We start from the raw sequence: 26084 nt of genomic DNA, 5'->3' as shown, positions 1-26084 counted from the left end.
GCCAGTGGAGAATTTGTGGTGTTCCATGACGGGCAAATCGGCATGAATCCCTCACCGATTCCAGTACTGGTGAAGGGCTAGCACCGGCGCAGCGTGGATCACCTGCGGATTGAGAGGAGAATGGCCGGGTCCCGGGATGCGCATGCGCAGGGCTGACAAGCTGCAGCCGCGCACGCCTGCAACCCCCCCCCCCCCCCCCCACACACACACGCACCGGTTGTACAGGAAACCATGGAGCTAGCCGTGCTGGACCGTGTACCCACTGACCCCGACCCCACAGCCCACCCACTGCCCACCCCCACCACTCCCCCCAGCCCAAGCTGAAGTCCCCCGGCCGAGTATGGCCATGCTGGACACTGTCCGCAGCTGGCATGCCAGATTCCTGACTGCTGGGAGCACACGTGGCCTGCGCAGTTGGGAACTCGGCCCATCGGGGGCAGAGCATCGCGGGTGGGCTGGCTGATGACGCGTCAACGGCGTTGCGGCTGCGCGCGGCGTGCATCCCGATGATGCCGATTTGAAGGGGGCAGAGCATCGGCAAGTGGCATCAAATCGGTGCCTGCCCCGATTCCGTCGGAAGCCATTACCCGCCTGATCGCCGATCCCGTTTTGGCGTCGGGCTACGGAGAATCCCGCTATATCTGGATCCCCTGTTAGTGTCACATGGCTAATATATTGGACAACCTTGTTCTTGAGGTAATTAACTTGTTTTTTTCAGTCTGTGGTCTGTAGCTGGGAGTCAGTTGACTTAGATGGCTAGCGTGCTGTTCAGACAAGTGTCAACAGCACAGGTTCGATTCCTGTTCCGGTAGAACGCACCTTCCTAATTTTGGGTCAATGTTTTAGTTTATAACAAAGTAACCGGCAGGCTAATTGGGACCTGCCTCCTCACCCTGTCCCTGAGAGGTAAGGCTAGTGATTCACCACTGCCAAGAAAAGCTCTTTGGGCTGGCAATGAGCTGAGGAACTGCCTTCAGGCAGAGCACTGATGGAATGGTGCTCCGACTGTGGTCTTACTCAGGTTTATATAGGATGGTCAAGACATCTTAGCTTTTACATCCTACTTCCCTTGTGATAAAATGTAGAATCCCATTCGTTTTTTTTATGGTCTTATCAACCTGAGTTGCTGCCTTCAATGTCCTGTGTGCCTCCTCCGAATCCCACTGCTCTTTCACGTCAAGCTGCCTCCCGTTCAGAATAATCACTGCGATATATTTGTTTTCCAAAGATCCTTATCACCCTTCCTGGTGTTAGAATTATAATGTAATGCACAGCCCACTCCACATTACCAAAGATACCCTGCCTTTTCAACTGTTACCAAAGGCCTCTTTGAATAGATGGATATAATTATTATTGTTCATAACTTTAGTGTCTTTATTTAACCACATGATAAGCTCCTGACCACATATCCACTCCATTGCTCGGACAACCTATTTGCATCTGCTTAATGTTGCCTTGACTCAATCATTTGCTGCTGAAATCCTCATTCATGCCTTTATACTTGACGACAATCCTTCCCAGCTTCCCACATGCTACTCTTTAGCAATTTGATCTCATTTAAAATTCTGCTCCCATGTCTGTACCTGCACCAAGTCCCGTTCACCTACACCCCTGCACTTATAGAATCCATAGAGTACATAAGGAGGCCATTCGGCACATCTAGAGTGCACCGCCCCTTCAAAAGAGCACTCTAGCTAGGCCCACACCCCCGCCCCATCCCTGTATCCCCACCTAACCGGCATACCTTTGGACACTAAGGGACAATTTATCATGGCCAATCCACCTAACCTGCACATCTTTGGACTGTGGGAGGAAGCCGGAGCACCCGGAGGAAGCCCACACGGACACGGGGAGAAAGTACATACTCCACACAGACAATCACCCGAGGCCGGAATCGAACCTGGGCTCCAGGCGCTGTGTGGCAGCAGTAGATTACAGTGCCGCCATGCTTTCTGACCTGCAATCAAAGAACGGCTTGATTTCAAAATTCTCATCCTTGTTTTCAAAGCCCTCCACACTCTCACCCCTTCCTATGTTTTATAATAATAATAATCTTTATTGTCATAAGTAGGCTTACATTAACAGTGCAATGAAGTTACTGTGAAAAGCCCCGAGTCGCACATTCCGGCCCCTGTTCGGGTACACGGAGGGAGAATTCAGAATGTCCAAGTTACCTAACAGCAAGTCTTTCGGGACTTGTGGGAGGAAACCGGAGCACCCGGAGGAAATCCACGCAGACACGGGGAGAGCGTGCAGACTCTGCACAGGCAGCGACCCAAGCCGGGAATTCAACCTGGGACCCTGGCGCTGTGAAGCAACAGTGCTAACCACTGTGCTACCGTCTTTTAATCTTCTCCACCCCCACAAATTGTCTAAGATAGCTGCACTCATCCAATTCTGGCTTCTTGAGCACCCTCAATTTTAATCACTCCACCATTCTGTACCTTCAGCTACTAAAGTCCCAAGCTGGGGTTTCCAGGCCCTTCCCGTTGGCAGGATCTTCCGGCCCTGCCATCGGCAGTGTACTTTGGAATGGCTCACCACAACCCACGGCGGAGACGGAAAATTCCGGCTCTCAATCTGTGGAATTTCCGCCCTAAACCTCTCTGACCCGCTACCTCCCGTCCTTCCTTCCAGACACTCCCTAAAAGTTAATCTCTTTGACCAAACCTTTGGACAGCTGGTCCAAAATCAACGTATGTGTCTCGGTGTCTACTTTTGTGTCATAAACTGCTCCTGTGAAGAGCTTTGTGAAGTGTTATTATGTTAAAGACGCATTAGAAATACAAGCTTTTGTTGAATCACGTTATTAAATTGATTATTGGAGTTTCCTGGAAGATTTTTATTACCAGACAACAAACAATCAATACCCACACTTTTAAAAGCAATTGGTTTTCTTTTGCACACTTGTGTGCCTTTGGCAATGGTTTTAAAGTTTATTCTTGAATGGAATGTGGCATCACAGACAAGGCCGGCCTTTGTTGCTCATCTCCCATTTCCCTTGAACGGAATGGCTCACTAGACCATTCCAGAGGGAAGTTAAGAGTCAACCACATGACTCAGAGTCTGGAGCCACATGTCGGGTAGACTGGGTGAGGGTGGCAGATTTCCTTCCCTGAAGGCCATTGGTGAACCAGATGGAGCTTCTGTTTTTAATGGTAATGGACAATGATGTCATGATCCTGGTCATCATGACTGAGACTAGCTGTCAATTCCAGATTTTTAAAGAAAACAAATTCAATTTTCATTCTGACAGCTCCCATGGTGGGATTTGAAACTACATCCCCAGAGCGTTAGCCTGGGCCCCTGGATTACTAGTCCCGGGGCAATTCGGCATAATAACTGATCTAATAGTAGCTTGCTCGCTCAGCGCTTCCCGATATTGCTGCTCCCTAATCCGGTTTCTGAACATCGATAAAACCTTTAGTGACAAACCATTATGGTCCTTTATGGGTAGCAGATTGAACAGCTGCTATCAGTGATTCACTGATTCAATAGCATTGTTTGCATAGGAACAGAACATTGGAATAAATTGATGGCAATTGATTTATACGGATTAGCTGCCCTCCACTGAATGGAGGGGATCATCTGGTGTGGATTTGCTCATTTAGGAGCTGGTCGATCGGGGCATATCGACTGGGGACTTGAAAGTTTGCCTTTGTTCGCGAGTACAACTCCACTTGTGCCAAGTGACACGTTTTGACAAACGTTCTCCACTTGGATTTACGGTGACAGACACTTTACCACCTTACCCCATTTTCACCCGCTTTGTTCTGGAGCCATTTCGACCTACGGTCCAATTTCTGCTTTTTTTGTATTCCAAAGCCTTTGATTATTTTCCACACTATTTGAACAGCTTGTTTGTCGTCTGCACTGGGATAAGCATCCAGGGAGTGATTAACAAGTCAGTGACCTTATCAAAGGGATCAGTTGAAGCCACTACCGGAGGGAATGAAGCCTGAGAACTTTATAACCACCGTCTCTATCAACCCTGAGGTGAGATTCTTTACTTGAATGTCAAAGAGTTGCTGGGATACTGTTTTATTATTTAAGAAAAAAAATCCTTTGCTGCTGCTGTTCACTTTTGATCTATTTATTTGTGAGATGTGGGCCTATCCCGGTAAGGGTCAAACCATGATGTAGATGCAGATGTGGGTGGGATAGGTGGTCATCTATAAACCAGATGAGAAAGTCCTTTGGAAAGTTGGAATTTTGCAATTATCTATCAACTTTTATAATAGAATCTTCCTAGGATTTACTGAACTTACCTTCCTAATTGTGGGTCAGAATTTGAGTTTCGAACTCGGTAACCGACAATTACTTTACACCCTATCCGTTGCTGGAGCGAATAATGATTGCGATGAAATCATTACGGGCGATCTTGACTTTGTACAATCATGTAAAACGAGTGACAGCGAATTGCTAACTCAAATGGAATTAAAAATTGAGAGGCACATAAAACAGGTCTGTGAACAAAGTCCCTCATTCTTTTTTTCCCTCTTCCCGTTCTGCTTCTCAACGTTGCCTCTCCCTTCATTTCAGCGTCACTTGCCCTTTCTTCCTGACCTTTGTTGGGCCTTTGAACTTAATGAATCGCATGGAGCTGGTTAGCAGTGACCCCTGCTATGCTGCAGGTTCTGCCTGACGACTGGTAGAGGAAGGTGAGGCAACTACATAATGTGCTCACTATTGGAGAGGAAGGTCCTTGTGCGATTGACTGAGCTGGGGAGCAAGGACAAAGGGTGGCACAATGGGGTAGATTTTAAAACATTTGTTCGAGATGTGGGCATTTCTGGCATTCATTGCTCATCCATAATTTCATGGAGAAGGTGGTGGTGAGCTGCCTTCTTGAACCGCTGTAGTCCATAGATGTTTACAGCATGGAAACAGGCCCTTCGGACCAGCTTGTCCATGCCACCCAGTTTCTATCACTAAGCTAGTCCCACTTGCCTGCATTTGGCCCATATCCCTCCATACCCACCCTGCCCATGTAACTATCTAACTTTTTTAAACTAAGAAATTGTACCCACCTCAACCACTGCCTCTGGCAGCCCATTCCAGATGTTCACCATCCTCTGGTCTCTTTTGTATCTCTCACCTTAAATCCATGCCCTCTAGTTCTAGACTTTGGGAAAAGATGTTAACTATCTATCTTATCTATGCTCCGCATTATTTTATAGATCTCTATAAGATCATCCCTAAGCCTCCTACCATCCAGGGAAAAAAGTCCCAGCCTCTCCTTATAAATCAGACCATCAAGTCCTGGTAGCAGCCTCGTAAATCTCTTCTGCACTCTTTCTAGTTTAACAATATCCTTCCTATAATAGGGTGACCAGAACTGAACACAGTATTCCATGTGAGGTCTTACCAATGTCTTGTACAACTTCAACAATACGTCCCAACTCCTGTATTCAATATTCTGACCAATGAAAATTAGCATGTTGAATGCCTTCTTCACCACCCTGTCCACCTGCAACTCCACCTTCAAGGAGCTATGAACCATGTAGTGTAGGTACACCCACACTGCTGTCGGAGGGAGTGCCAGGATTTTGATCCAGTGACAGTCTGAGAATGGTGATATGGAGGGATTTTCCGCCTCTGTTTTTGGCAGGCAGGAATGCCGATGCGAGCGGAGAATCCAGTGGGAGCCAGTTCTTTTGATATCTCTCCCCAAATGGCATTTATGCCAGCAGGATTTCCTGTTGCCCTTGAAAACGCTCCCCCCGCCGCCCCTGCCAATGACATAAAAGGGGTTCCCACCGTGACAAGTTCTGGAACACTATTGCAGTACATTTAAATACAATTAGCGGGAGTCCCCACTGTACTATCCCCCATGTGAGGATTCCACCCCACCCCTCCCCCCCCCCAGTGGTGTGGCATATGTACGCGGTATTTACAACAGGTCTGGACAAACGGGGACCTGGCGGATGGTCCCCGCCAGGGGTAGACAGATAAGTACAGCCCCCAGTGGGGGCACTGCCAGACAAGCTTCAGTTGGGGAGGTTTAAGGGTGGGGGTCGGGGGGGGGGGGGTCCCCCCGGAGGAAGTGAGAGCCTGCAACACATCCAGCCATGCACAAGCCTCACATGAGTTACCATGGGCGAAATTCTCCCCCCCCCACGACGGGTGGGAGAATAGCGGGAGGGCCTTCCCGACTTTTTTGACGCCCTCCCGCTATTCTCCCCCCCCCCCGCCGAAATCCCGACACGAATCGCTGCCGCCGTTTTTTTACGGCCGGCAGCGATTCACAGCTGTTAGAAGGGCCGAAGTCCCAGCCCTTTACGACCTTTTTACGAACGGCAAACACACCTGGTCCTGCCGTTCGTAAAAACGTCGTGACCACCTGGAAAAAAATAACCATGGCACCGATTGGCACGGCAGTACCACGGCCGTGCCAAGGGTGCCATGGGCCCGCGATCGGTGCCCACCGATCGCGGGCAGCGGGCCCGATGCCCGCGCACTATTTGTCCTTCCGCCGCCCCGCAGTATCAATACGCGGGGCGGCTGAGGGGCAACCCGGACCGCGCATGCGCGGGTTTCGCGCAAAAACGCGATGACGTCACCCGCGCATGCGCGGGTGGAGTCTTCCCACCTGCGCATGCGCGGCTGACGTCATATGACGCGTCAGCCGGCGCTAAATCCGACAAGCGGGTTTAACGATTTTCGTTAAGCCCGACTTGTCGGAGCCTCCGACGTCGGGCTGCTAGCCCCGACGGGGGACCAGAATCGGTCCCCCGTCGGGAAGGGGCGCGATGCCGTAAAACCCGCCCGGGTTTTACGGCAGTTTGACGATTTCTCCCGTTTTGGGAGAATTTCGCCCCATACTTCTATCAGTGTTCCCCATGCCTTGCACCAATGCCATCTCCTCCTTTGTAGGTCAATCAGTCGACCGGCCTGGACCATCCTCGTGCCCTCTGGAGATGCAGTGCTTCCAGCAGCTCAAAGAGAGACATCCCGGAGACCAGCACTGAAGAGGCATCACAGCTGTTACCCGAACCCTCCACCGGTGTAAATACTCGCACCTTGGTGGGAATGAGTAGTAGGCAGGCTTCTGGGTCACTCCTGGTGAGTACCTCACAGCTGAAGATCCACAGCAGGTGCAGTCGGGGACATCCCAAGGGTCTGGCACTCGAAGGGATCCTGGGGCCCGGAACTATGTGAGCCTCAATCCGATGACATGGCGCTGGATTTGGTTGTCCCAGGGCTGCGGGAGCTGCAAAGGCAGAGTCATGAGCATTGGGAAAGGAGAACAGCATCTCTCCTCGGACTGCAAAGCTGACTGAAGGAATCCTATCGCCTCCTGTCTGAGGAGTTGGTGCCTTCACTCCAATGCAACAAGGCCATCGCTGTGAGGTGGCGCCTGCAATGGAGATCTTGGTGTAGGACGTACACTCCATGGTGGTTGATGTTTAAAGGGCTGGTTTAGCACAGTGGGCTAAACAGCTGGCTTGTAATGCAGCACAAGGCCAGCAGCGCAGGTTCAATTCCTGTACCAACCTCCCCGAACAGGCGCCGGAATGTGGCCACTGTCCCCAGGGACAGGTGCAGCATCCTCCAGCACTTGATCCCTGATATTTGGAGGTAAGGGGCACGATTCCTGCCACGCCGCCCTTGCACCCGCACGCGATTCTCCCCCCCCCCCCCAAAACAGTGTGCTGAGTTTTACGACAGGCCACTCGGAGAATTGCCACTTGCTGTTTCTAACGGTTGAGCGGCGATTCTCCGGCCCGGATGGGCCGAGCGGCCTGCCCAACCCGACCAGTTCACGTCGGCGCCAACGACACCTGGTCGCTGCCGGCGTGAATAGCGTGCGAACGCTGCGTGTGACCTGTTTTGGGGGGGGGGAGGGAGGGAGGATCAAGCACCAGGAGGGTGCTCAGTGGGGGTCTGGCCCGCGATTGGTGCCCACCGATCGGCGGGCCGGCATCTCTAAAAGACGCACTCTTTTTCCTCTGCCGCCCCGCAAGATCACTCCGACATGTCTTGCGGGGAGCCCGAAGGGAGGACAGCAACCACGCATGCACGGGTTGGCGCTGGCCAACCTGCGCATGTGACATCATTTAAGCCCCACCGGCCGCGTCATTTATGCGGCGCCACGGCCCGGCGCGCAAAATTGGCGCGCGCCGCTCCTAGCCCCCTGGGGGTGGGAGAATAGGGGGCGAGGAGCGGCCTCCGACGCCGGAGTGAAACACTCCGGTTTTCACTCCGGCGTCGGCGCTTTGTCTCCTGTTGGGAGAATTTCGCCCATGAAGTTCTCCGACAGTAGACCTGTGGCCGGTAGTGTCTCCTCCAAGGCTTTCCCACGCACCCGGTAGATCAACGGGCCGTGCCTCCCTCTCCTGTGCAGGGCGTTGGGCCTGACCATATGCAGCTACACTTCAACATCACAGCTGCTGCTACAGCGATATCCAAAGAACTGCCAGCTCGACGGGCTCCATGATTCTTTCAAATCAAAAACTGAAAGGAAGAGAACATCAAAGTGAGCGATGAGGAATCCTGACAATGCCCCAACCCACAAACCTCTTGAGATCTGGAACATCCACCCATGCATATCCCCCTGTGTGCACACCTTTCCACTGAGCCTCACTCCCTCCACCGTTGCACAATGGCCATATCCCCACAGTTGCCCCTCTCAAATCCACACGACAAAATGTCTCAACACGTGACAACCTCAGAGTGCTGCATCCCATCCCCCCCCCCCCCCACCCACCCCCTCTCCCCACAAGGGTGAGGACTGAGGATAGTTGACTGCGTTGATTTGACCTGCCTTCCAATCCGATGGGGGAGCGAGACACTGCCACCTGTCACGTTCTGAACGGGGTGACTGACGAGCGCTGATACCCTTACTGAGTGGAAAGGCGCTACTGATTAAAAACCTATCGATCTCACCCTGGAAAACGTTCAAGGACTCGGCCTCCACAGCACCCTGGGCGAAAACATCCCAAAGATTCACCACTCTTTGAGAGAAGAAATTCTGCCTCAAATCCATCTGAAATGAGGACTCCCCTTATTCTGTGACAATACCCTTGTATGAAGGGGCCTCCTTCTCAATTTTTGGTCTCACTTGAATTCCCATGCTCATGACCTTTGGCCACCTTCATGTGAAGAAGCGGGGACTGGGGGCAAGTGTGAGGACCACTCCGCGGGACTGCTCCTGGGTCTGGCCGAGGTTCAGGCAGGGCTCGGCTGATCGAGTTGTTCAGCCAGGCCGACTGCCTCATTTCCCTAACCACGCTGCCAAACCTGCACCCGAGCATCCGCTCGTTCACTCGCTGGATGCAGTGACCGACATACACAGCCGACAGCAGGAACGATGACTTAAGGATTTTCCAACCCCTCCCGACGATGGGACCACCTGTGGTGGGTTTCCAGGCAGTGGTGCGGGCGGTGCAAAGGTCTGCAGAATTTGGCGGGACTGAATTATCCTACCGGCCGCCAATGGCTCACCACATCCACCGTCGAGGGGAGTGTCGGTAAATCCCGGCCAATGTTATGATTTGATTAGACATGTTACCTTTGGTTTCATTTATAAATTTGAGTTTACAGACGACGTGCGCCCCTTTGAAAAGGGAGAAGTTTTGTTAATTCGATTTTGACTGATGACACCTGTGTCATCCTAATTGGCATTTTGTCAGAGAAGATTGTGAGTTGCTAAGCAACGGGCAGTACAGCAGAGAGAGCTCATTCTCTGCTGCTTGGGAAACTTGTCCCTCACACCAGCAAACATGATTTTGCTTGATCAAGAATACCACAGGACTCATAAATATATTTAGATTTGGCACGCTCTTTGATTTTGCTAGCATTTGAAAGATTTTTATTTTCCGCCAGGGAAGGACAAAGTTGACTGAATTAGTATTGGTTTGCAATTGTTGAGGTTTTTAACCATAGCGATGGTTTACCAGTGGATAACGTTCCTTTTGTTTTACCGGAACCGATTCTAGAATGAAGATTTAGTTCAAAATGTGATACCTTGCATAAAATGTGTCCAAATATATTTTATAGCATTAAAAAGCGATTAGCAATTCATTCTGTGGGAGATGGAATTAAATGTGCATAATTGTTATTCTTTCATGATTTGATAAACATATTTATATTAAAGAGCGTAATTAGAGTTGTTAAACAGGAATGAAGCAAATAGCAAGTCATTTAGGATCCGATTATTTTGGGGCCCCCCTGTTTCTGGGCAGGAGATTCACACCAGAAAACCTGGGTTTGTGCCCCCTGCTGAGGCCATTTTCAAAGAGATAGGGCTACCCACCTGCACACAGCAGGTAATATTTTATTATCTTGCTCATGCCCGCCACAAGACGATTATCCATCTACCATGGTGGGCTTCGAGCCAGGTGCCGCAGGGCATTGCTCTAGCTTTGAGGTTTACCAGTTCAATGACCCGTACCCTACTTTGAGGTAGATCGAGTAACCAAATCAACTCAATCAAATAACTGGGGGACAAATTAAAGGGATGGCCCTTAAAGGAGCACAGCCTTAAACAAAAATGACAAATTAAACTTAAAACATCAAACCAAAACGTGCTGAAAAGGGTCAAGAATGCGCCTCAATCTTTGCGGGGCGCACCAGGCACGGAAGGCCTTGACAATGCCGATGTGCGCCGTGTACTCCCCCTCCAGGGACACCCAGCCACGGTACAAATTTCAGCTCACCAATGCCTGACACAGGATGATTTTTTAAACTGATACTATCTACCATGGTGGGATTCTAGCCAAAGGCCCCAGAGCATTGTTCGAGGTTTGTGGTGTTCCAGTTCAGTGACCGTATGCCACTAGGCCGCAGCAAGGAACCGACACGACTCATTAAGAGCCACTTGAGGCCAATTCAAGGTGAGGGCCACAGTTGGAAGCTGGAGACAGCCTCCTGATGACAGATTGAGGGCCCAGTGCTCACGGCAGGCCTTTAGATGCTCTCCATGCCAGCCTGGCTACAGAGGGGTTTCACCCTCACATCCAAGTGGCATCACTGTAAAGGCCATTTTTAAAATTGCAGATTCAAACAGATTGAATTGAGGCATCTCCGTATTGAAGTGCTTCCTTCCTTACTTATCCCCCAAAGCAGCCACCTGCTCCTTTCAAGCTGCAAGCTCTCTGATTGGCTCCCCAGCTTCAAGAACTCCAGCTGCCTCCCTTAATTGGATGGTTAACCTATCCCCAGGCCAATTATTAGGGCACCCCTGTGAAAAATCACAGTGACTGAACCGATCCAGAAACAGCCCCGATCTCTGTTTTCTGCCACTGGAGGGGAATGCCTGTCTGAAGTGGCCATACCTGTCGTCCAGGCTAAGGTGCATCCACATATGGTTTCCCAGTCCATTGACAAGGCCCATGGGGGTTGGAGGTGGGGCACAAGGCCCATGGGGGATGGAGGTGGGGCACAAGGCCCATGGGGGATAGAGGTGGGGCTCGAGGCCCATGGGGGGTTGGAGTTGGGGACAAGGCCCATGGGGGATGGAGGTAGGGCACAAGGCCCATGGGGGATGGAGGTGGGGCACGAGGCCCATGCGGGATGGAGGTGGGGCACAAGGCCCAAACGGGGTGGAGGTGGGGCACAAGGCCCATGGGGGGGTGGAGGTGGGAGACAAGGCCTATGGGGTGTGGAGGTGGGGGGGGGGGGGGTAGAATAGTTCTCTGACTTCATTCTACATGAGAAGTATGGGCAGAATGAAGAAGCTGTTGGAAGTTCCAGAGGCCTGTAGTTGCGAGGCCTAGCAGCCAGCCTTGAGGCCCACTAGCTGCAATGGGAGGTCAGCAGCCAGAAGGCACCCTAAGGCTTAGGCATCTGGCAAAAGCAGCCAAAATCCGTTGAGATTTGGGGCCATTCTTCGGTTGATTCAGCCGCGAAAATACTCACTGATCCACAGCTGAAGATAAAGGGATGGGAGGGCGCGAACGAATAAAATATCCTACTACTTGTTCACAGACTGTCAAAAGAAAAGGCATCTACTTTGTTCGAGATCCCACTGGTCGACAGCAGTTATCGCGACACTGGGTAGCCTAGTGTACTTGGAGCGGTCACACTGGCCACAACAACAGCAGCAGCTATCCCGTAATATCACCAGAATCCCGAGCAATTGTACCATTAGAAGAGAAGACGGACAGCCGTGGGATACAATATTGAATCATGCCCATCCACTCAGGTAGGTGCAAAATACCCCGCTGCAGTGTTCAGAGGGCAGCGGAATTCTCCTGATGCCCTGCCCAAACAAAGCAGGTTCTCTGGACATCTCACTGCTGCTCATGTTGCTTCCCTGTGTGGGTAAAAACGAACAGCGGATTTGTCTACATTAAGACGGTCGACAATCCTTCCTGTATCGTGTAATCGGCATTCTGTGTCCAATCATCACCCTTACTAGCTCAAAATTGTTTTATACCAAATGGTGGGAATTGTAAATTGAACCCACTAATTATAGACTCATAGAATCCCCACAGTGCAGAAGGCCATTCAGCCCATCGAGTCTGCACCGACCCTCCGAAAGAGCACCCCACCTAAGCTCACCTCCACCCCCCCCGCCCTATCCCAATAACCCCCTAACCTAATGTTAAAATGTATGTTAAAACTAATAAATAATGCACCAGAGGATCCCCTTATAAAGAAGCTGTCATCGTAGGATGGATTTCACAGGCCTCCGAGAATATAAACACTAAGGTTTCAGCTCTTTCAAGGATTGAAAGATCTCTCCAACAAAAACAGAACGGTGAAACATTCCAGGCTTGCTTTTAGCTTGATATGTAGCTTTATTCTCGCAGGTGCTACACACAATGTAAAAAACAGCCTATAAAATACTCACATTGAGACACAGTGTTGAACTATGTGCGCACTGTTCACTGCCTTTCTATGATGGGCATTCCACAAATAATTTGTTTCCTCTTGCAGAGCATTTTTCATGGAAAGTTTACAGTGAGCTGTCATTTTAAAACACTCAATAATGAGGATTAAATGCTCTCCTCGCTCCTCCCAGCTCCACAAAGTGGTGAGCAACATCAGCGGGAAAAAATTCAATTTACATTTTGGTGGCAGGTGTAGGTTTTTACCGGACAAGATCCAACAGGAATGGGCTCACCTTCAGAGTTTTTCACTGCAACTTCATTGCAGTGTTAATGTAAGCCTACTTGTTACAATAGTAACAATTGTTATTATTTGTTTGTGAACTTAAATAGACGTTGGATTCTCCTCGGGTCGTGCAGGGGGTCCTACCCGCCGTTTACAGGAGCCACCTAGCGCACCTGAAAGTTGCCTGAGGACAATATGGCATCAGACCTTTCGAATTTCCTTGGGGGAACCCTGAAAAATTGGTCATTTTTGTTCTTGTTTTCTAGCCCAGCACATCAAGGATCAATGTCAACCCTGTTGTACTGTTGGCAGCGGAAGAGTAGCAGAGTTACTTGGGACTTCTTGGGGTAAATTCCTCAACATTCCTGGTTGAGGTCCACATACTCCAACCTAAGACTAATGGGTGGAAAATTACAGAGCTGTAATATGAGCCAGCTCCCGACATGCACTCCTGGTACCTGACGCTCTATTGTAGGGCGTGCTAAAGGCTCTCCTCGCTCTGCGATAAGGAACACTGTATCTGAAACTGCTCCCATTGATTCCCAACGACAGGCTTGCTATCCCTCCAAGAGGGTCCTGAATTGTCTTTGGGAATGAACAACTGCGAGCAACTCCCAGGAGAAAAATCATCGTTACATTATAAAATGTTTTTATTTCAATTCCTGGCAACTTTTCTGTCTTAGTTTTGAAAATACTGGAGATGAGGGAGAGGGAAGGCTGTTCAATGGGATGCAACAGTTGAAAGAGAGAGATCATGTGCGAAATGTCCAGGAAAAAGGCCGAACCAGAGTTGGCAACCCTACCATGCAGAGCATTTAATAGTCCAGGATATCACTGTTTCGGTGGCGTGTTGATGTCAAATATTAAGTTTCAATTTAATCTGCCGGAATGACATTGGAAACTTTAAAAAAGGCAGTTTTGGCTGTTAAAACAAAGACTCTGACTCAAGATGGCAGCCACAGGTCACCTGACATGTCTGCAACTGCAAGTTGGTCAGGTTTCTGGAAGTTTCCAATGTGGATTATAACTGAGACATGTTCAGGAAGCCCTCCTGTGGAATTTCACATCTGCTGATGTGAAGGATTACTTCAAAGATGGACTGAAACTTAAAATGACTGCCACCATTTGCCTCACTGTAAAAGCCACATTTCATTCGGTGAGGCCGAAGATGGAGAGTCCACCGAGACAATGGTTGTTGATATGTTATTCCTAGCTAATTATGTGAAGGAATGCATCAACCAGAGGCGGTGGCGTGGAAATTCAAAAAATAGTCACCTAACCCACAACACAATACCAAGGTCTGTCCAGACGTGAGATATTCAATTATATTCTGTGGAATACACAATGATGATGAGCGAGAGGTCATGTGATGGGGATTATCATTTCGAAATGTCTTTTATTACAAACGCTGCTTGTTCAGGCAATCTGTTGAATCTGAAGCCAGCAAAAAAATGCTTACCTCTCTCTTTGAACTGAAGTGAACCCTGCCTGCTTATATCAGATGGAGAAATTCGAAGCACTAAAGCAGCATTTCCAGAAGGAAAACCCGATAACCACAGCCAAAGAATTGTCTTGGCCATGAATGACAGCGAAGGACTCATAATCAGTGAACTCTTTATAGCTTTGCCTTTTGTTAAGTACACTCCTGACCTTCGTACCATGTGCGTGATTGTGTGTGTGTGTGATGTGACCACACACTTTTTTTTCATAAATTTAGAGTGCCCAATTCCTTTTTTCCAATGAAGGGGCAATTTAGCGAGGCCAATCCACCTTCCCTGCACATCTTTGGGTTGTGGGGGTGAAACCCACGCAAACACGGGGAGAATGTGCAAACTCCACACGGACAGTGACACAGAGCCGGGATTGAACCTGGGACCTCGGCGCCGTGAGGCAACAGTGCTAACCCACTGTGCCACCGTGCTGCCCCCCTTGATGTGACCATATGTAATCTCACCCCATCAGCATATCCTTCTGTTCCTTTCTCCCCTGTGTTTATCCAGCTACCATGTATATACATCGATGTCATTCATGTGAGTGGGTGCAATGGGGGCCAATTTCCACTCCATGTCTGTCTGCTTCTAAACACTAACAAATAACCAAATACCAACTCGACTTAGTTGTTTATTTACATATGCTGGCTTCCTGGTTACTAGGATTTGGTACTTCAAAAAGCTAATAGTATGAGCTATTTTCTTTCTTTCTACCCTTTCTGATTTCTTCCCTCCCCATCGCCCAATAAATCTATTCCCTAAAACATTTGAAAATGAAAATGAAAATCGCTTATTGTCACGAGTAGGCTTCAATGAAGTTACTGTGAAAAGCCCCTAGTCGCCACATTCCGGCGCCTGTCCGGGGAGGCTGTTACGGGAATCGAACCGTGCTGCTGGCCTGCTTGGTCTGCTTTAAAAGCCAGCGATTTAGCCTGGTGAGCTAAACCAGCTAAACATTTCCAGTGAAGAGACCAGGAAACACAGATCTCTATTAATAGGAAGTACGTCTATCAGAGGTCGGGCTTTACCTGACTAGACCAGCTGGCTGTTCGTATCCTCTTTATCCTTTGTACATTTCCCAGGGAATCACATGGCAGATCTTACCTCGGAGTTTGGTTTCGACGTTGGCTTTGGAGAGCCACGACGCCGCACTGCAAAAGGTTTGAAAGGTCACCAGGTCGTCCAGTGCGAGAGGCATCTGCTGCACCAGCTTTCACAGTCGTGAAGACATACGGAGAAAGGACAAGTGATCAGAACGGTTTGTTCATCCGCCCCCCCCACCCAACCCCCAACATCCCTGTACATTATAAACAGACAGGCTTCACCGCATCTCTGGAGATCAGCCCCGGAGCTTTGCCTGGCACTGGAGGAGAGATGTCTTTATCGAGAGGGTTTTGTGACAGATTCCTCCTCCGTGCTCCCATTGGGGCGCGAGGTAGCAGAAAAAGGAATTTCCTGTCTCCCCAGCAGGAAAACGTGTATAGCTTATAGCGGACCCCCAAAAATAGGCCAGCAATATCCCCTCCTTAACAGCCAGGAGCTATCCTTTCATTGGCCCCACCAGTAACTGAAATCTCACCTCAAAGATGAATGATCGGACTCTGTTCTCTCCAAAAATTACTAAAGGCTGAATTCCCCGCCCCTTGGCAGCAGGATCGGGAATCGTGATTGTCATAATATACGCAGAAGTATATGATGGTGCACAGACAGGCATTGATTGACACACAGGATGACCAATGAACACACAGAACACAGCAGCCAATCACCAGACAGGACACACTATAAAGCCAGAGGGCACTAGGTTTCCCGCTCTCTTGGGATCCAGCCTCTGAGACAGTCAGAGCCTGTGAGCAACACTAAGAACATACACCATGTGGTAGTAAGATAGTCTGGTCAGGTTAGCCTCAGGTCTCCAGTCAACTCAGCATAGTGTCAACCCACAGTTTAAGTATGTATGATAGTTAAGACTTCAATAAAATAGAGTTGCATTTCTTCAAGTGTTGGAAGCCTGTCTCTCTCACTGCTGCAGTAACTGCAGTCCGCGCAGACCCAGCTTACCCAACACATCAGTGATCAGGCAGAGAATCGGGCATCCGGGCGAAATCGCGGTTCGCGCCGGGCATCGAACCGACGACTATGCTCCGGCCCCTCACTGCTGGAGGGTCAGGGTACGTGCCCGCCCACAGCAGGAGGATGTTATTGGATGCAAACGGGTCTTTAATGATCCATTTGCATCCAGTTAGGGGGCTGGGCACCGTATCCTCTGGGCCTATGTGATTCTCTTGTCGTCAGGAGCAGGAATAAAGTGGGCCGGATTTACAACAAGTCTCACCGAACCTGAGGCTGATGTGGTGGTCTGTAATTGTTTTACTGCCTCTGTCGGGATTGCTCTCTAACTTCCAAACAGGGATCTTTTTTTCTGGGGACCCCCCCCCCCCCCCCCCCCCCCCCCAGGTCCTTCTGTTTAGGGGGTCATTGCGGGGGGGTTCCTTTAGTAATGGGGTCTCTGTGGGGGAAGTTGCTCTATTTAGGGGGTCCTGTGGGGTGTTCCTTTAATTTAGGGATCCCTGTGGGGGTTTCCCTATTAAGGTGTTAAGGGGGCCCCTGTGGGGGTGTACATACTAAAGGGTGGGGGGGGGGGGATCTCCTTATTTAAGAGGTCTCTGTGGGGCTCTCTATATTAAGGTGGTCCTGGGGTGAGGTCTCCCTTTTAAGGGAGTTCCTGGCGGGTCTCCCTATTAAGAGGGTCCCTGTGTGGTCTCCCTAGTTAGGGGTCTTTGAGGGAGAGTTCTTTTAGTTAGGCGGTTCCTGTGGTGGGGGTGGGGGTGGGGGGGGTTGTTATTTAGGGGAGCCCTGGGGGCGGCGGTTTGGGTTACCCTCGTACTTGGAGGAAGGGTTACGCCCAGAAAATCCCGGGTGGGTGGCTGTTTTGGGATGTGGGGAGGCGGACCTGTGTGGGGGTGTGGCCGGCTCACGATTGAGCTGCCTGCTCAAAATGGCAGCCCGATCACGGAATTTTTCAGAGAATCCCCTTGTATTCCTTGCCCTGCATAAATTAGCGTGGCGAGGGATACTGAATTGCTCAGTGATTTGCGCTGCGTGCAATTCAACTCCGACAGGAGAACCTCTGCTCCGAAATAGAGATTATGCCCTAAGTGTCATTTTGGGTGAGGTTGATGGGGTGTTTCCCGTCACCTTTTTGGGTGATGTCTAGACCTGTATTCACCCACACTTAGTCATTTTTTGGGGGGGTTGGGCACTTTCTACCGGTTAAACCTCCACTTAGAAATCTTTTCCGCAGTGGAAAACTAAACTCTCCGGCCAGGCCGGCTCCTCGGAAATCAAGGCGCCGTTTTGGAAGGGTGCGTGATCTCAAAGTGAGCTTTAGGGTCCTCCACACCCTCTCCACACACTCCACTGATAATACGACCCCTGCAGACATGGGCATCACCCACCCCCTGCCCCTCAAGTGAGCACTTCCCGCTCTGAGGTGACTGGTCACCGAGGGCCCACCCCCACCTTTAGGGCCTCCCCCTTTCAGTCCCCTCTTTCAGATTCCCTGCCTTCAGCACTGCTCCTGAAATATAGCTGCCGTTGGGGGTGGTATAAGGAAGCCAGCCTGCCAGTGGGAACATTATTCATTCTCCACAACTGTCGTCATTAAGGGTATTTACTCCCAGCTCTGTAAAAATGTCCTTTCTCACCTCCCCTGCCACTGAAATGCTTTGCCGCATTTTTGTCACCACTAGACTCAATGGGGCAGATGTTCAATGCCATTCTTACATTGCAGATTAGCTGCGTGGTGTTGAAGCCGTTTGACATTGATTTTACCCTTCTCCAGTGCCCTCCGTCGCTGCCTCCCTTCCTTAAACTCCAACTCATCCAGATTCTACCTGTTTGGATTCTGCCCAATATTTAGTCTTGTTCACCCATCACCGTAGCCCACATCAATCTACACACACACCCTGACCCTTCCTTTAAACTTAAAATCCCAGGGATGGTTTCTCCGCACACGATGGTGAAATCGCTGCCGGCGCCGGAGCGGAGAATCCAGTTTGACGCCGTAATTGGGACCGGCGCCAGGTCGGCCATTCTCCGGGTACCTAAAAGCGGCGTCACGGGGGAGTGCACCGCGCCATGGGGGGGCCATTGCCAGAGGTCCGCTCCGACATTCTCCACCCCGACCGGCCAAATTCCCGACTGCGTGGAATGAACCTGGTATTGCCGGTCGGGATACTCGCGTGGCGGCTCAGTCCGTGGCCGCCCTGGTTGGGGGCGGGCCGATCGGAGGCCCGGGGGGGGGGGGGGGGGGGCCTTATAGGCGGCCGGGGAATGATTGTGCGAAGTCTGAGGGTTGGACGCGCGGCCGATCGGGGTTCTCCTTTGTGGTTCTATCTCCGCGGTCTGAGTCCGCCATGGAGTACGGCATGGCTGCTGGAAGCAGCCGCCGTGCACATGTGCGGCCTCTGACCCGGACGTGCGGGGGCCTGTAACCGCAGCAAAAGCTGCGGGATTTACTCCGGGTCCCTGCTCGCTCCCTGCAGGGCTGGGAATTCGTGTCCCTTTAATCCAGGAATTTCAGGAGTAAAACTCTACCTTTTTGATGCCGGCGTGGGGACAAAGTCTCAATAATGGAGAATCCAGCCCCTTGTTTACACGTTCAGCTCCTTCAAAGCCCCGTCTCTGTTACACACCCTCTCAGCTCAGTTGGCCCCGGACTGGTCTTTCCCACCACCGCACCCCCACTTCTCGTTGTATCTCAATCAGCGACAGAGCCTCCACTCGTCTCTTCATCTTTGAAAATCTTTGGACCAAAGTTTCAATGGCTCCCTTACGAACTCACACCATAATCTGGCATCAACTGCTTTAAGTCTTTTATCTCCCTGCCTTCCGCTCATGCAAAGCATCTTGAGTTATTTTCTAGGTTAAAGATGCTGTATAAATGCTACTTAGCTGGCTGATTGGAAGATAAAGCAGCTGGTCTGTAATTTACATCCCTCACTGCTCTGTCGGGAGACAAGCTTTGGATTAGTGGTAGCATTTGTCATGCCAATGGATCATAGCCCCGGATTGTTGACGGACATATTGCCCTTTACTGCATGACACATATTTTTTTTAATAAAAGGACATTGTAAGGGTCCGTCTTGCTTATTCACTGCCAATTCTCTTATTTCCCCTCTCTTTTGTTTCATCCAAAAATTACATTTTTGTTTCATGGATGATTAATGTGTCTTTAAGGAAAGTGGCCTGTGCCTTTAATTCAAGCCGAGGATTTCAGGAAGAGGAGAGATCACTGTGTTGGTCCACGCTGGAGCTGCAGATAGACTGGCACTGATGCCAGAGAATGGCTAGTACTTGGTTTGATTGGATCTGATCTCACTGGCATTTTTTCAGTCACGTGGTTTCATTTTGGTTTCACTTTTGATTCTGCCGCCTGAATGGAGGTATCTAACTAACTCTCTCCATAAAAGATCTAACTAAACCTCTCCAGAAGGCCACTGAACATAGAACATACAGTACAGAAGGAGGCCATTCGGCCCATCAAGTCTGCACCAACCCACTTAGGCCCTCACTTCCACCCTATCCCCGTAACCCAATAAGCCCTCCAAACCTTTTTGGTCACTAAGGGCAATTTATCATGGCCAATCCACCTAATCTGCACGTCTTTGGACTGTGAGAGGAAACCGGAGCACCCGGAGGAAACCCACCGAGACACGGGGAGAACGTGCAGACTCCGCACAGACAGTGACCCAGCAGGAAACGAACCTGGGACTCTGGCGCTGTGAAACCACAGTGCTAGCCACTTGTGCTACCTTGCAGCCACTGTGAGGGCTGACCATCTCTCCAGCAAATCTGGGTGTCCTTCTCTTGAAACTGCAAAGGCCTGAAGTCAAACCATGAGCCGAAAGCAAGCTTTGATGTGAAACAAAGTGTCAATGCAGAAAGATAAAGGCCTGAATGTGAAGCTCGAGCTGAGAGCCATGTTGTCTAGCCTGCGGGGACCCTGAATGAATGATTCTGCAATGAACCATTACTAGCTGTAAACCAATAACTTTGACCAACCAGCATGCTGTGAGGAAATCATGCTAAAGACCTTCCATATGAAGCAGAGTCTTATCTTTTGACCTTCATGCTTATTATTTTACCCCTTTCCACCCCTCTGTGTTTGTCTGTCTTGTGTGTGGGGCAGAGGGTACGACAGTTAAAGGTTGTAGTAGTTATTAACGTATTGTTATCGAGTTGTATTTACTGCATATTTCATGATAGTTCTTGCTATAAATAAATAATGGGCGGAATTCTCCCCCCCCCCCCCCCCAACCCCCACGCCGGGTGGGAGAATTGCTGGGGCGCTGAGCGAGTCGCGCCACGCCGCCCCGGCACCCACACACAATTCTGCCACACCCCCAAACCGGCGGGCCGAGATTCACGGCTGGCTGCTCGGAGAATCGGCGCTCGCCATTTGTAACGGGCGAGTGGCGATTCTCCGGCCCGGATGGGCCGAGTGGCCTGCCCAACACGACAGGTTCCCGCTGGTGCCATCCACACCTGGTCGCTGCCAATGAGAACAGCGCGGGAATGCTGGGGGGGGGGGGCAGCCTGTGGGGGTGGGGCGAGGGGGGATCCTGCACCGGGGGGGGCCTCAAAAGGGGTCTGGCCCGCGATCGGTGCCCACCAATCGGCGGGCCGGCCTCTCTGAAGGAGGACCTTGTTTCCTCCGTCACTCCGCAAGATCCATCCGACATTTCTTGCGGGGCGGCCGCGGGGAGGACGGCAACCACGCATGCGCCACCAGAGGTGGTTCAAACCACGGCGGCGGGAGAGGCCTCCCAGTGGCAGGACTTCGGCACATCGTGGGCCGGAGAATCGCCGCAGGGGGCTCGCCGATTGGCGGGTGGTGTTTACCGCCCACGCCAATTCCCGGGTGGCGGAGAATTTCTGCCATGGCGGGGGCCGGATTTTCGGCGGCCCCGGGCGATTCTCCGACCCTGCGGGGGGGTCGGAGAATTTCGCCTCTGGTGACTGTAATTATTGGGCAGCCAAGAGCCAAAGACCTTGGGCAGGATTCGCCGACCATCGTCAGGGGGGCGGCATGAATCCCGCCCCCACCGGCTGCGGGAATCGCGCCGGGCCAGTCGTTGGCCATTGGCAGCAGCCCCCCCCCCCCCGGCGATTCTCTGGCCCACAATGGGCCGAGCAGCCGCATGTTTTGGACCGAGCTCCATGGGCAGCCTCCAGGGTCCTTGGGTGGGGTGGGGGGGGTGGGGGATCTGGCCCTGAGAGGTGCCGCCACGGTGGCCTGGCCCACGATCGGAGCCTACCGATCCACGGGCGGGCCTGTGCCATGGGGGCACTCTATTCCTTCGTGCCGGCTGGTGTAACAGTCTGCGATGGCCGGCGCGGAGAAGAACCCCTCTGCGCATGCGCTGGGATGAGCCAGCACATGCTGGCTCTCCCGCACATGCGCCAACTGGCTGGCAGATGTCCTTTGCCTCCGGTTGATGTGGTGCCAAGCCCTTCCGTGCCGGCTGGCGTGGCGCCAAGCAGTCCGACGCCGGCCTAGCCCCTGAAGGTGTGAAGGGTTCCGCAGCTTCGGGGCGGCCCGACGCCGGAGTGGTTCACGCTACTCCTTCGCGCCGGAGTTGCCCGCCCCACCGGTTTGCAGAGAATCCCGCCCCCGTGAGTATTTTTATTGGGATTATTGGTTAATTCACTTATGTTGTGACTCAGGGACGAGTAGGGCTGGAATTCACCGCACACGTGTCCAGGGTGTCGTAAAAACATATAAGCAGAAAGCTGGCTGAGACAGTGAGGTAGCCACTGGCTGGAATTCCTATGTTTATTACACTTGACCAACTTGTCCAGAGAGAAAGGAACGTCACACTATTTTCCAAACAGAGACACTTCAAAGGAAGAGATGTAATGCAAAAACCGGACTGTAATCTCCTGTGGAGATAATGGAGGCTGATTACCACCTCAGCAGAAACCATTTCCTGTGAGTTGTATTCCAGACTATAAACGTGAGTTGAAAGAAAGTAACTCCGAGTGATGAACATGTTTGTGTTATTCTCCTTCCGGGAGTACACAAGAAAAGGGGTTAAAAGCCAACTGCAACCCTCTGGTCTCTGTTTTTCTAGTTGTATTGTGCTGGTGTGTGCTGTCAACATCACAGCTGAATAACATCCAGTATGCATCCTTGTGCTTGTAAAAAAAAAAGTATCAATCACTGATTTTTGGAAGCAAGTCACAAGTTAACAAAGTCACAAAAGAAAATGAAACAGGACACCTTTCAGCTAACCTGCAGAACTAAGAATCCTCAACCCAACTGCTCAACTGCTAAAGTCAGCACTACCGGAATCACCCAACTTATGGCCGCAACATTTCACCATCTACTCTTCATGGACAAGCCAAAGACTGATTTGTATATCTCTTTAACTTTTATTTTTGGACTCGCATCTCATTTCTAATCTGGATGTATATATGTTGTGCTTTTGTTATTTCATTCCTGCGTTTTAGTAAGCAATAAGCTCACGCTTTCTTTATCTCAAAGAAATCTTGGTTTAATTGGCTCCGATAAAAACAAATACATTTGGACTGGGGAAAGGTAACCACGAGGGAAGGGTTCCTTTTTAAATTAACCTGGTTGTGACCAACTGAGGATGCTGAATAAACAAGAGGAGGCAGTTCATCCTTCCTCACTAGGGGCATAACAATTTGGGGGTATTCCATCTGGAATTATAATAAATTAGGAAGCCTTGCCTGGGAACTGATAGCAACACATTATTATCTCTGAATCAGAAGGAGTTGGGTTTGAACCCTAATCTACATGGTTCTTCCCCTTGGAGGTCAAAGCTGTCTCTGGATTTGAGGCTGCTATCCACTGGGATCCTTCCATCTAGTGACTGTGTGCCCCCCACCACCTTACCCTATGTGTTGTGGCTCCAGTCCACCGGATTAGCGACTCTTCCAGCTGCATTTGAGAAGGTGCATTGGAGCAATGGAAGGAACATTCAAATCGCAACTTGCCAAAGCATTAATCAGCCTGTGAACCCATCTACTACTCCACAGTATTCTCCCAAGGAAAGAGAGTGAAGTTATAAAATGAAGATCATGCTGCAAATGATATGGCGGGGGAACTTTCACCAAACACTAAGTTCAAAAACCATCCACGTTTCCTCAAGTCTAATTAAAATGAGCAGATTTAGTTAGGATTATCCATTATTTCACACACACTCACAGGGGAGAGATATTATGGGCAATCGCTGGAGCAATTCAAAGCGGCCAACGTGTAGAATTGTTTGAGGGAAGCTGCAGGTGGAAGCAATAAAAGGGAGATTGAAAAGGCAGAGGGAGAGAAATGAAATGAAGTCAGAATCCAATAGCAAAGACTGAGCTGAAATAGAATGCGATGGGAACAGAGAGAGAAGAGCTCCAATAAAAAATCTGAGTGGACAGACTGAGATGCCAAGGGGATTAGAATTATTGCAGAGAAAGGAAAGGAATATCATGAGTGAGAGGTGAATGAATCAAATTCAGGGGTCATTGTTTTTCACTGACAAATATCTCCACTTTGCATTACTTGTTCGTTTTATTTTTCACTCTCGGTTAAGCTTTCGTGTGCCATGTAGCACAGCCAGTGTCCCCGTCCTCTCTGATTTCCCTGTGGCTTTCGTTTCACTTGTTTTACAGCGACTCTTTCAACAAGTCAGGACCATTTAAAAAAAAAATCACAGGATGGATTCTTCGGTCGCCGACGCCAAATCACGTTCGGCGAACGGCGGGAGAATCCAAATTCCCGACGAAATCGGGGGCGGTGCCGCTTTCAAATTGCTCCGCCCCTCTCCAAAGCGTATCAGCGTATTGGCTGATGCCCACCCCGGTATGCCCGACCGGCCGAGTTCCTGACGGCGCGGGACATGCGTGGTCTCATCCGTCGGGAACTCAGCGTGGCAGCTGCGGACTCAGTCCAGCGCCGCCACAATTGGGGGAGGGTTGCTCCGTGGGCAGGGGGGACGTTATTGGGGCTGGGGGCACTGTGGCGGGGCGGTACGGGGCGTGTGAGCTGGCCGAAGAGGGGGGCTATTTTGTGGGATCGGATCCGCGAGCGGCCTCCGCCATGAAGCACAGCGCGGCCGCTGCAGGCCGCCGCCATGCGCGACCACGGACCCAGCAATTCTCCGTGGCATATCGACAGCTAGGGCGAGGTTCACTGCGCTGCCATCCTGCTAGCCTCTAGCAAAACGGGGCATCGGTGGCCGTTTTGCACCAGTTTTCCCACCAGGTCGGCGTGGGGACATAGCCCCAGAGTTGGAGAATCCAGCCCCACACTCTCGTCATGGTGGTCTCGACGGTTGATCGGCCATCACTCACTGCCACTGAGAGGTGCACCCGTCTCTTTAGCTGTTGCTGTCCTGTGTGGTGAAGGTGAACTCCCACGGTGCTGTCAGGTAGGGGTTTCCAGGATACTGACCCAGCAACACTGAAGGAGTGTCCGAGTTGGAGGGGAACCTGGTTGTGGTGGTGTTCCCACGCCTTTCCCACCTGGGTTATTGTTCTGAGGGATGCTGTCGAAGAAGCCTGAACGGGTTACGATGTGGGCACCTCCCTGGCTTTCCTGGGTTTATGGGGGAGAGGTTCATTCCCGGAGATGGAAGAAAGGCAACTGTGTTGTCACCTTAGGCATTGAGTCCCCAGTGTCGGCAACCCAGATCAGACCCTGGCTCAACCACTTGGGAACCGGCCTTCATGTTGTTTCTGCAACAGCCATGATGTCCACAGATGTCAACATCTGCAGCAATCTGAGCTGCAGGCCACACCCAGTCCAGACCTTTAACACTGGCCCCACCGATGCCACATAGCCTTTGTACCAGTGGCTCATTGTGATGCACTGTTGGTGATAATTGCCACATCCATCCACTGACAGCAGGCAAACGTTTATGCCACATTGGACATCAAGAGGAGGAAACTACTCGAGGCAATGCCACACTTTTACCAGGTCTCAATAGTACATATGTGGCCCATGAAGGCATCATGATGTTTAATAACAACTCTGTGGAACATTGAAATCACACCTGATTCCACTTGATCATGATTTTCATGGTCCTGGACCACCACAGATGGTATACTGGCATACAGCCATGATGCTGCCACCATGTGCCACGATGCTGCCACCACAGATGGTATACTGGCATGCAGCCACGATGCTGCCACCACAGATGGTATTCTGGCATGCAGCCACGATGCTGCCACCATGTGCCACGATGCTGCCACCACAGATGGTATACTGGCATGCAGCCACGATGCTGCCACCACAGATGGTATACTGGCATGCAGCCACGATGCTGCCACCATGTGGAAGGCCAAGTGTCAACCTTATGGAAAGGAGTGGGCTGACTGGATGGCTGGTTGCTGGGAGACTAAGAATACTCATTGTCGTTCTGGCTGTTGACCAGTCATAACCCCGCCCCCTTGCACCACAATCACCCCCAACCCCCTAGTTAATCCAACCCTGATTTATCCTGTAACTGATTTACA

The 26084-nt window shown here is 50.9% G+C and overlaps 1 protein-coding gene across 1 annotated transcript in view; it reads right to left on the bottom strand.

The window, feature by feature from the left end:
• LOC119963772 overlaps positions 1–25875 on the bottom strand; it is a 91501-nt gene extending 65626 nt beyond the window's left edge. Inside the window, exons 1-2 of the mRNA XM_038793059.1 lie at positions 25622–25875; positions 15657–15762 (exon numbers count right to left, since the gene is read on the bottom strand). Of these exons, the coding sequence (XP_038648987.1) occupies positions 15657–15762; positions 25622–25840 (325 nt within the window). The 5' untranslated portion in view covers positions 25841–25875. The remainder of the gene's footprint in view (positions 1–15656; positions 15763–25621) is intronic.
• Between the last annotated feature and the right edge of the window lie 209 nt (positions 25876–26084).

This window comes from Scyliorhinus canicula, chromosome 3 (genome assembly GCF_902713615.1).
Source record: "Scyliorhinus canicula chromosome 3, sScyCan1.1, whole genome shotgun sequence".
Taxonomy (NCBI): domain Eukaryota; kingdom Metazoa; phylum Chordata; class Chondrichthyes; order Carcharhiniformes; family Scyliorhinidae; genus Scyliorhinus; species Scyliorhinus canicula.
The sequence above is the reverse complement of the archived record's forward strand: the minus strand, read 5'-3'. Positions and strand labels throughout refer to the sequence as shown.